At 41.9% G+C, this 12392-nt stretch overlaps 2 protein-coding genes across 2 annotated transcripts in view; both read left to right on the top strand.

The window, feature by feature from the left end:
• Positions 1 to 12392, top strand: part of LOC148000733 (disks large homolog 5-like) — a 90941-nt gene that overhangs the window by 40987 nt on the left and 37562 nt on the right. The gene's annotated exons all lie outside the window — the stretch shown is intronic.
• Positions 2248 to 5481, top strand: LOC148000734 (disks large homolog 5-like). Its single transcript, XM_087587002.1, has 4 exons — positions 2248 to 2421; positions 3171 to 3330; positions 4681 to 4812; positions 5255 to 5481. Exons 1-4 carry the CDS (start codon positions 2331 to 2333, stop codon positions 5454 to 5456), a joined length of 585 nt encoding a protein of 194 aa, XP_087443128.1. The 5' UTR covers positions 2248 to 2330; the 3' UTR covers positions 5457 to 5481.

The raw sequence follows: 12392 nt of genomic DNA, 5'->3' as shown, positions 1-12392 counted from the left end.
TGAAACAGAGAAAGGCTTTAACATTTGAATGTAACTAAAAACAAATAAAGAATAAAAAAATTTAAAAGGCATAACAAATGCAAAAGATTGGGGTGCCATTCCATACTCGTGATGTGTTTCTTCTGTGAGAGCATACTGGTTAACTCACTTCTCTATGACTGTCTTCTTATTTGAAAGGAAATAATGGGATCATCTGTGGAGTGGTTAGTAAGAATAAAAGCATCGCCTAACATGAATAGGTCCCTCCAGAGCGTGAGCTTAATATTCTAGGTATAGAGCAATTAGCTGGGGGGATTAAAAACAAAAAACAAACAGAAAAACAACATCAACGATTAAAATAAATTTTGAATGCTGGGATTAAGGCGTGTGCCAACAAACACAGGTCCTGTCACAATTCTAGCAGTCGCCAGCAGAGAGAGCTGTGAGGTAGTGTGTGCTTCTTCCTTTCCAAGATACCCCATGGCCTCAGGCCTGCATCCAGTGAGCTGGAACGTAGAGCAGCCTAGTTGAAAGTCCTGTTGTGTTGATTACCTGAGGCCATATGAGTTAACTCTCTTCTTCATGCCTTTTTTTCTTATTTGAAAGTAAATAATGTGATCATGTGTGGTGTGGATGGTGAGAGTAAAATCTTTAACATGAAGAATAGGGCCATGAAGAGTGTGGGTAACATTCTAGGTACAGAGCAAATAGAGGGAATTACCAAAGAAAACAATGGGAATTCTAACAACAATTGCAAAAAAAGAAGAGAAAAAAAAAAGAGAAAAAAACCCTTATGGGTGCTGGGATTAAAGGCATGTATCAACTCTGACCAGCATTGTAGGTATTTCCAATAAAATATTTAAAAATACAAACAACCCTATTATTATTTTAGCAATTGCAGCAGAGAAGACTGAGAGATCGTGTGCTGCTGCCGCCATGCCATGATCCTGTAACAACAACTGCCTTGGTGATAGGAGCCTGTATGCAGCAGGCCCATTGGTGGGCCTGTCATCTCACAAACAGATGCTTCAGTCGTCTAAAAGATTGGACTCCAGTATACTTCAGGCCAGGAAAGAAGCCAGCCACCATGAGTGAAAGAACAAAGGAAAAATTACATTGGAAAAATGTGTGCCTTATTTGGAAGAAATGACCCTAAACTTTTGAGGCGTCCACCATCTCCACCCCTCCTTTTTGAGTTTTGCATAGCGATGTTGTCCAACTCCAGGTGGGAGTCAGAGGCAGAGCCCTTCCCAGAAAAGACAAACGTGATTTTCACTCTTACATCTGTGAGGTTAGGAGGCGTCATAGCACAGATTGAGCGCACCTAGGATAAGAACACAGAAGCCACAGATGACAATGCCAAATGGACTTTCCCCTGAACTTAGGGACCCACTAAAATTGAGGTTTAACCTGACCACAGGCCATTCGACTCCCTCCCCATCCTGCTGATTCTTATGTTTGCTAGGAGTAAAGTATCAAGGGGCAACCCCCGATATCCTCGTGCCTGGACTTGGAAATGAAGGAAGACAAATATTGGAGAAGTGATGGCTGTCGGGCTACAATGTAGGAACACACAGTCCAGGTTGACCTTTGCTCACTGATGACCAATTTAATTGTCTGGCTATATTTGAGAAAGGGATGATGTCCAACTTAATATGTAAAAGAAGGGACAGAAATTTATGATTTTATATTTGCCCTGTAGTTAATCCCCCTATATTCCCAAGAAAAGGAAGTTTTTATTGCAAAAAGTAGGATTATAAACCATTGACTTTGTGAAGTACATAGACGTTTATGTGGAAATAGTCCTGGCTATCAAGGAATGCCCAGTAAGCAAATATTATTCAGGTTTTATAAAATTAAAAGTATAAGAGAAATATATTGGCCTCTAGGAAACAGGGACACTTTGGGAATTGGACTGTATGTATGTGCATTGTCTCAGGTGTAGATTTATTATTAAGAGAAATCTCCCTCATTTATGGTCCCTAGGGATTTGGGTGCTAACAAAAATCTCTTATCCAATTCAGGGTTGTAACCAACTCTCCCCATCAAAAGCATTGATGACATCCGATGAAGCAGAGAGAAATATCTAACTCTAGAGGAGAAGTTGCCAAAGGATATTCCCTGGGTCACAGGAGAGGCTGCAGAAAAGGGCCCCATAGACATTGGTTGCTTTTGGGAGAGCTGGGTAGCAGGGAGCCATAGAACTTCCGAGTGACGTCATCAGTAATCTCTTCCTTGGACAATCTCTTGTATCTAAGAGAGCACTAGAATCTTCTGTGATGTCACCAGTGTTGTGGTGACACCAACTGCCTTTGGGGTTCCATCAGTGCCTTTTGGGTTCACAAATAGGCATGTTTCACCAGCTGCTCAAGCTCGTTCAGAAGGAGGGGGGAGACCAAGGAGAGACCAGACCGAGGCAGAAGAAAGCTGGCCTTCTGTATTGTAAGTACGGAAGAATGAAATCATTCTGGGGAAGGCACAGTGAGTACTGGGTAGAGTCGGGGAACTTCCTCCAGGAGGTAGGTTTGAGCTGAGCCTTTCAGGAGGCGGCCTTACAAGCAGGAGCCTTGGAATTTGTCAATGGCAGACCAAGAGTCAAGAGTCCTGATGATTAATTTGACAGAGAGCCAGGAATTGGCAGGCCTGCAGTTTCTTTTCTATGAGCTTTTTAATTTCTACTGCCAAGGAATGCCAGGAGGAAGCCCTATGAGGATAAAATGTGCCCATTCATGGTTGGGAGTTGAAGCACTTCATCCTCTAGATTACTGTAGGTTACTAAGTCTGTGATGACAAGAACAAGGAAGGATGCATCCCCTAGTCATGAATTGAGGTCTCAGACACTTTAAGCTTGAACACACGATTAGGGTTTGATGGTGCTGTGAACTCCAGGATTTACCTGCTCCACGTCTGATATCTGCTGACAATGTCCCAAATCTTTATGTCTGAGGTAGATTCTATCTTTCACGATGAGGGATCATGTAATAGTGAGTGAGGCTTATGTATGGCAATGGAGGTTGGGAAGAGGGAAATAGCTTAAGAGTCCACATTAAGGATAGCGTTTCTTCTCTTTCAGGGATTCAACAAATCTCCAGCCTTTCCGCTTCCTCAACCTCCCTTTTGAGACTCAGAATGGTCTTTTCTACCCACGGGCTATCCAATATGTACATTCACTTGTGTTTATCTATCTACAGGGTTTATTAGGAAGGCATCATCAGAAAATTTCATCAGTAACCATGAAAAGCGTATAAAGAAATTGGAGGAACTAAAACTTGAAATCCAGAAGTGTAAATCTGAGCGGGATGAACTTTCTCAAATCCTGGACCTTTATGTCAATGATGGTTTGAACTACAGGTAGTCATTATGCCCTGTAACCTACTGACTGTCTTGTGCTCTTTCTGCTAAGCCAAGAGACATCAAGAAAGTGTTTCACCTCTCATCCTGGACTTTAAGGAGCCTTGGCAGGTGCTGGCCTGTGAGAGAAGCTAGGTGCTGTGTGTTTAGGGTCAACCTCTCTTGTACTTGACCCTGAGCTCCTTGGAGTTGGATTGGTCTTTTTCAACAGCTGGATGGACCTGGTCACACTTGCTGCATCTAAGTGTGGGAATGAAATGCCTGAATGTCCTCACTCTTACTCTGATTTAGGTCGTTATACACTGATTCTATGGCACCTCCACGATAAAGTTGGCATTCTAATTATGTTTGTATATGGGTTGGCATGTACGTATTGATGCGAAAGTATTTGTGTGTGTTTTGCTCAGGATCAGGGAGTCTGGGACCTTTGATTGGGTCTGAGGATTTGTTTGATGAACAGTTTGCAGGTCATGATAGTGATGAGTCCATGGAGGCCATCATTGATCAACAGAGCACTTTGCTCCTTCTGTTTACCTTGCTGTCATATAGGGCTCTCCTGAGGGGAGGAGGTGTTATGAATCCTCTTCCCTGTAAAAAGTAGTTATGGCCTCTGGGAGTCATGTAACAAGGATTGAGAATCTCTGCTTTCAAAACAAGAGAAATGTCATCACATCTTTCTGTTGGACCCAAGGCTATGGCACAGACTGGAGGAAACATCTTATACTTCGTACACAACTGTTCAATTCCTTCATGCTGACCTGGCCAGATCTTGAAGGTCTGCTCCCTCCATTTGGTCCCCTAGCTCTGTCGTCCAATGCCCAGGATAATGAATTTAACCAGAACCAATAGGAAGGAGCAAGTTTGTGTTATATACTGGGCTTAGGTAGTCCAGAAAACAGTCTGATTTCACTTATTTATTTATTTATTTATTTATTTTCCTGCTTTGAACTTTATTTTCTTTTTTTAATTATCCAAGGATGGTTTACTGTGACCTAGAAAAGGTCTGTGGGAATAAATTCTTGGCACTTGTTATTCCCAAACATGCAGCTCTCAGACTTTCCCCCTCCTATACAGAGGGTCTTTATAGGACCATATCTCACCAGCCTTTTAAGGATTACTTATTTCAAAACAAATGTGTGCTGATTTGCAGAGAAATATTTTCTATGGGAGAGTGATGGTTTGAGTCTCCCTGTTGTGTTTTTGCTGTGGTCTTTGAGTTTTCCACTTTCTTCCCTAGCCCCCATTCCTTGAATTTGAATTTTTATTGGCTATTTTTTATTTACACTTCATCTAATTCTGAAATAATGAGTTCAGACAGTTATTTGTTCCTTGGGCCATGTTCTAACACAGGCTAAACATTGAATTGCCAATGCTTAAATCCCAACATGAGATGAGAACGATGGATATGCATAAGATGACCAACTGGATAAGTGATGCCATGGAGAAGTACAAGGAGCTCACACAAGAGAACAATTCCTACCGGTGAGTCACTGACAGAAAGGAGACCCCAGCACTAGGTGGGGAATACTTCTGTCCAGCTATGACTTTGAAAAAAGATCTGGGATCCATGAGAAACACATGGGAAGATTGTATAGCTGCTGGGTCTTCTATCAGCCCTCAGAGGGGATTGGCCCTCCACCTGCCAATGGCTTTAGAATACCATGAACACATAAGCACCCATATGCACCATTTCCTCTGCTTTGATGTATATATACACTCTAGTGTCAGGATTTTCTGATGTACTTTGATTCCCGTGGAGTGCGGACTAGGGATTTGACCTGCCTCTAATTCGTGCTAACATGTAAACTGTGGCTCTAGTCTGGAGATGCCTGGGGATGGGGCCCTTGAAGGGATGATTGTACTTGCAGGAGTGGCAGGCAAACAGAAACTGCCTGGGATTTACCATTATTTGTTTTTGATTCAGCATCAGAAACTTCCACCTCCTGAATGAATGCAATGAATTGAAGAAGAATGTAAGGATTTTGATGAATGAGAACAGAAAACTGCTGGTGGAGCAGACTGAACTGCAAGCATCCTGTGAGGAGGGAAAGAGGTTCTGTGAGGAGGCCAGCAAGACCATCTACACTGCAGATATTGAATCCTTGTGTCCTGTTACTTTTGAGTAAATCGAATGTATCCTTGTGAATCAAACAGTGATCTCGAACTCGTCACTCTTAAGAACCTTCTTTATTGAAGTGTGATGTAACCATCTGAAATCCCACAGCTCTCAGGCAGAGATGGATCTCTGCATTCTCACAGGGATTGGGCATCATAATTACTTCCCAGTCAGACTGAGATACAAAGACAATTGGACTTTCAGTGTAGATTCCAACTCTGAATACCAACTTCATGATGAAAAAAAATCAATGCTGTATCCTTATCAAATATTTAGTGACCCCTAAAATATACTCTTTTGTGGATGAGAGTGTTGAACATATTAATGGAATATTCATCAGGTGTTCTATAGTACCTCACAGGAAATAAAACAATATTATAGGGAGTATAGAAGCAGTCATGAAACAGAATTGCTTGCTTTTGGTTTCCTTCAAACATGATATCAATTGTAACTGCACAGAGGAGATAATAAATTGCAAGAGCTTTCAGGGGATAGGGTTTTTATGGTTGGTTGTTTTCTTGTTCTTCTTGTTTAGGATGATGACTTTTGTTCTTGACAATGTACTGTGTTACATTTGGGATTTCAACTCAAGCCGACCACATAGTTTACAATTCAGTTACTAGATTTCTTTAAAAGCTGGACAAAATATCCAGGCAAAGGTGCCCTATGAGTTTTCTCCTTTGGTTTTCCCTCCTTTGGGTGCTTTTGTTTTTGTTTGTTGTTGTCGTTGATTTATTTTATATTTATGAGTGTTTTGCCTTCTGTAGGTCTGTGCATGCTGTTCCCCAAAGGCCAGAAGAGGTCACTGTGTTTCACCTGGAACTTAAGTGACAGAGGATTGTTAGGTGCCCTGCATGTCTTTTGAGAAACAAATTCTCAAATGATGAGCCATCTCTCCAGCCCCTACCGTGGACGTTTGTCCTTCATCGTGTTCCTTACTAGTTGCAATGGATCATACCTGAACAAAGTGTTTCTTCAGATATGTAGGGACACATTTATGGGGTCTGCATGCTAATTATCTAGACTTCCAGGCATCTATGTGAAGTTTTTAGTTAGGGTTTCACTGCTCTGAACAGATACCATGACTAAGACAAATGTTATAAAGGGCAGCATTTAATTGGAGCTACTTAAAGGTTCAGATCTTCAGTTCTTTATCATCAAGGTGGGAGCCTGGCAGCATCTAAGCAGATATGGTGCTGGAGGAGCTGAGAGTTCTACATCTTCATCTGGTGTTTGCTAGCAGAATACTCAGTTTCAGGCAGCTAGGATGAGGGTCTTAAAGCCCAGACCCACAGCGAAACACCTGACCCAACAAGGAAATACCTACTCCAAAGAGCCGTACCGTATAATAGTACCACTCCCTGGGCCAAGCATATACAAACCTGCACATTCCACTCTGAGGCTTCCAGAGGCTTCTTCAAACATATGAGACGATGGGGGCCACATAGTGGTGTTTCTGAGACTTCCTTTTTCAATCCAATTTATCTGATTCTCTTAATCTAGGTCTCACGCAGATTCTTCAGACAAGTGCAAAAGGTAGCCACATTCTTTACCATAAAATCTCCCCAAAGAGTCTCTAAGCAAATATTGAAATTCTTCACAGAAGGCTTGGGACAGAGTCACACAATTTAAACCACTTTCAGTAACAAAGTCTTCCATATTTGTTCTAGGATAGCCCATTAAGCCCTATTTAAAGCATTCCCACAGCTTTCCAAATCCAAAGTCCCCATGAAAGAGCCCGAGTTGGAACAAATCTGAGGCCAGCGGGAAAATTCCACCACCAACCTCTGAGCACAGAAGGACCCCTCCCTTCCAGGAGGAGTAGAGCTAGTGTAGTTCCTGCAACAGCTGCAAACCAGACTGTTGAAAAAGCCTCCTGTGACTCCCCATCCGACTCCCTCAGAAAGTCCCAGAACAGCCCACTGACTGCCAGTCTATTTGGAGGTTGCCTCTCCCCCCTGATTGTACCCTATATAGTTACCTTTGTCCAAATTCTGCCCCAATTGTTTGAATTCTACCTTAATTGCAAGTATATAACTCCCTTCTAGACTCTGCTCAGGGACTTCTCTCTTTGAAATGGGATGACCCCGATATTTTGGAATGACTAACCTCTTGCCTTTACATAGATTTCCTCCTCTGTGAGTGACATTTCAGGAGGTTCAGGTAGTGGTTCAATTTGCACCTCATATTTTGTGTATTGGCCAGTAAACTCACCTCTTGGAGGAGACCCACAGGAGAGTGGTGAATCGGGGAAGTGACAGCTTGAGCGATGTACCACAGTTGTCTATGTCTCCTCTATCTAGCTTCTCTGTGTTCTGCTTTTGGTTAGATTCATATGTGCAAGCTTAAGGAGGGCTCGGACAGCCTCAGTAACAGGACTTTGATCTGGCCAGTGGCTGGAGCAGAAGGCCTGAGTTATCCTGTCCGTGGCATGGACAGGCTGGTCTGTGTACTTCAGCTGCCAAGGAAGGCACTTTGTGTTAGTTGTTCTTTTGTTTTCTGTGTTCTTGGACTTGGACTGATGAAATTTTTTGACATGGGACAGGTTGTTAGGACTAATGACCACTTAATGTAACTTAGAGTGGCCTGCTTTTGATGTTAAATGGCCACAGGACCCCCCCCCAAGGTGTCAGCAGTAGAGGATATAGTGTTTCAGAAGTTTTCCCTCCTCCTCCCTGCTAACACTTCTTTGTCAACGGGAACAAAATCTGAGTCCAGCCTAGCAGTTAGCTCCATCCTTGATGACAGTGTTAGCTTTGGGGCTGGAGAGATGGCTCGGTGGTTAAGAACACTGACTGCTCTTCCAGATGTCCTGAGTTCAATTCTCAGCAGTCATTTGTTGAGTTTCTTTTTCCCTCAGGACCAGCTCCAGGTTTTACCTTTCACACCGATTTATCCCCTCTTCCCCTCTCCTTCTGCCTAGGGCAGACACAGTGCAGTCTGGCATCCAGGGTCCATGACAGGAGAGGCCCCAAGTGGTCATATGTATCCATTAACAGAGTTTGCAATTGACTCCTGCTCACATCTTTTGTTCAGTAAATGAATATCCTTCTTGCCAAGAGAAATGCATGCTCCCTGTCCGAGTAAATGTGGTCTCTGAGTTTTTAAGATGAAAAAGATTTATTTTATATAAAGAAAGGGGATGCCTCTGGTAGGCTCATGTTGAGGCATCTCTTCCCCTGAGGGACCAGCCACCGGATGGCATAATGTAGAGTAAACTGTATTCAGGACATGACACCAACTCCCCCGCAAAGTTCTTACAGGTTCTCTTCACCACAGACATAGGCCAAGAAACTGGCCCTTGGGCCCACAGGGAACCCACCCAGATTGGTTATTTAATGGGTGTAAGGGTTAGGGATCTCCTCCAGATTTGCCACCAGGCTCTGCAAGCAGGTTTAAACAATAATTGGCCAGTGTTTAGATATGATATTAAATAAGAGAAAACAGAGAACTCTAGTACAGGGCGTTCTTCAATTAGTTAGTGCCAAATATTAGATAAAAGTTACAGATACAAGCTAATAAAAGTTGCAAAGATTATAGAAGAGTGCAGATTAGACAAGAAGAATGAATTAGAGCCCCTCTAGCCAACAAAGCCCTGGATCCAGGAGAAAAGACTACCATAGAAATGGCCAATGGCTTATTTATCATAGAAACTGGACTCAGTGACAGCAGGATTGCCTGCTTATTATTGTTGCCACAGCACTGTTGGATAAAGATACAGATAAGTTAACTTTGCGACTCATCACACACACACACACACACACACACACACACACACACACACACACACACAAAATTCTGATTGTTGTTAAGTAATGCCTACAGGCTTCATTTTCAGACTTTCTCAATTTACCATGGCTTACATATTTTCCAGCCACCTGTTTCCCCGAACCGTGCATTTCTGCTGCCCGACCCTGACTTGGACTGTCCACTCCATCAAAGTGATTCTCCTCTGCCAGAGACAGAACAGATCTGGTTTATTAACAAAAGCAGCTTTACCCATGAGGGTCAGAGGAGAGCAGGGGCAGTGGTGACACTGGAAATGGAGTTAGTCTGGACTCAGTCTGTTCCTCCAGACACTTCAATTCAAAGGGCCAAGCTAATAACATTAACACAAGCCCTCATCATGGAAAAAGAAACCAATGGCTAGAGATAACACATGGGCTAACAAGGCCGCTAAGGACATAGTCTTAAAGAAAACAGCATCTCTAGATTGGATACTGTTCTATCTGAACCACCTAGATCAACTGATATGGAGAAAAAGAAATTAAATGGGATGGTGATGATTGACTGAATGTAAGCTAATATTATCCATCTCTTTAACAAGAACTCTTCTCAGAAAGATCCACAGGGTCACTCACTTGGGAGTAAAACGAATGACAAACTTTAAAGCTTATCAGCTGAGCAACACTCCCAGTCACCCCAAATATCCAAACTCCTGACTGAGAGGTAAGAGCCTGGAGGCCTCTACTGGGAAAATTGATTTTATAGAGATTAAGGAAGAAAGACATGGCTCAAAATACCTGCTGGTTTTTGTGGACATTTCCTCCTGGATAGACGGATAGAGATACTAGAAGAGATTTTCCCAGATTTGAAGCACCCAAAGTAATAGGACCAGATAATGGGCCTGCCTTCATATTTCAGAAATGTCAGTGACTAACTAAGATCTTGGGGACAAATTGGAAGCTTCATTATGCATATCATCCCCACAGTTAAGGGCAGGTAGAAAGGATAAATAGAACTCTAAATTAGACCTTAACTAAATTAGCCTTAGAGACTGGTGGGACTGGATGATGCTCCTTCCCTTTGCCCTATACTAGATGTATATGGCATTCTAGCCCCCGTTGTATCCAGCCTACAGTTGGCAGCTATTACAGAACTGAAAATGATAATTTAATACTTAAGGTCAGCGCTACTCAATAGGCTCATGACTATGTTTGCCCTAAATTATGTGCCCTCAACACCCTGGCAGTCCCCTACATTGGGGAAATTATCCTTCACAGGACCATGAAGTTAGGGTTTTACTGCTGAGAACATATAGCATGACCAAAGTAAGTTTTATAAAGGACAACATTTAATTGGGGCTGGCTTATAGGTTCAGATGTTTAGTTCAATATCTTTAAGGTGGGGACGTGTCACCCTCTAAGCAGGTGTGGTGCTGTAGGAGTTGTGAGTTCTCCATCAGAAGGCTGCTAGCAGAATACTAACACTCAGGCCTTTCTCTGACCCCAGATATCTTAATCAAGCAACTGGCTTTTGAAAATGCTAGTACAGTAGAAAAACACTGTCTCAAAAACCAACCAACCAACCAAACCAACAAAGACAAATTAAAAACAGCAGCAACGGAGTTGGGGATTTAGCTCAGTGGTAGAGCACTTGCCTAACAAGCATAAGGCCCTGGATATGGTTCTCAGCTCTGAAAAAAAAAAAAAGACAAAATAAAAACAGGAGCAGCAGCAACAATAACAACAACAAACGAAAGAAAGAAAACACCAATGCATACTCTTATGTGACCTTACCTCCAAGTTATTTCTGAATTGTAAATTAAAATGCCTATAGTCAAAAGCTGTGCAGAATTAAGATAGGTGTTCCCTGGTGGTTCCAATTGGGAGTGGGAGACCATGACAGACGGGGTAGAAAGAAGAACATGAATAGAGGAGAAGCCACCATGAGGTAAGAATCTTTAAATAATGGCCATGTGAGTGGGCTAATTGGAGTGAAAAGCATCCCAGACAAAACCATGGCAAATTATACAACAGAATTATTGGAAAAATATGCATAATAGTATAGAGGATAGCTATCTGCCCAGTTCTTGTGCTAATTAAGGATTATCATAGATATAAAGCTAGTGTGAATCTTTTATCCAGAAACTAACTGAGCAAAGGATGGGCAGAAATCCATGGTTGGGATCTAATACTTTCTACACACAAAACCAGATTCAGCACCTAGAATTACAATCTTCCCAACCCCAGATAACTACAGACCAGCATAGAAACACAACCAGTAACAGCCATGACATTCAAATCTCTATTAGAGCCCATCAACACTATGACAGAAGGCCCTGAATATGTCAACATGATTGAAGAACAAGAATAAAATAGACTGTAAAACAGCATTTGCACATATGGGAGAGGCCTTTAAAGAGAAAGTAAAGAAATGTGTGAAAACAATAACTGTGGAAGGAAATGAATAAAGAAATCCTAAACAGAGAGATGTGGATGAGTAAAATGTAGGAACTCAAATAGTCTCTCAGAGGCAGACCTTAATAACAGACTCCAACAGATGGAATAGAGAACCTCAGGCATTGAAGAGATGATAGAAGGAATGGATACGTAGATAGAGGAAATCTTAAATCCAAAGGGAGGAAAAGAGTGGAGGGGGAAAGGAATAAAGGAAAAGCAAAGGAAGGAAGGAAGGAAGGAAGTCAATCCTGGAAGAAAACATCCAAGAAATAGACAGGATTTTTCTGCAAAATAACAAATATAATAATGATAAAGACAATAAAGTATATAGGAAGGATGAAAATAAACTTGGGTCAAAGGCAAATAAAACAAAAAACAAAAACAAAAACAAACAAACAAACAAAAATTCTCAACAAAATCATAGAAGAAAATGTCCTTAACTTAAACAAGAGACTCATCAAAGTAAAAGGAGCACACAGTATGAAATAGACTGGAGTGGAAAAGAAATTCCCCTGGGCATATATTACCTAAGACAGTAAACATGGAGAACAAATAAGTGTAATAAAAGCTGCAAGGGAAAAAGTACTGGTAACATACAAAGTCAGTCCTCCTATGAGAATCACACATTACTTCTCCCAGAGACTCTAAAAGCCAGAAGAGCCTGGATAGATTCACCGAAGACTAAGAGACCAGACTAATAAAGTTGGATTTTTGTTGACCCAAGGGCCTCCCTTCTTTTATCACATACAATATTATTAGATACT

This window comes from Rattus norvegicus, chromosome 15 (genome assembly GCF_021556685.1).
Source record: "Rattus norvegicus strain SHRSP/BbbUtx chromosome 15, alternate assembly SHRSP_T2T, whole genome shotgun sequence".
Taxonomy (NCBI): Eukaryota; Metazoa; Chordata; class Mammalia; order Rodentia; family Muridae; genus Rattus; species Rattus norvegicus.
The sequence above is the reverse complement of the archived record's forward strand: the minus strand, read 5'-3'. Positions and strand labels throughout refer to the sequence as shown.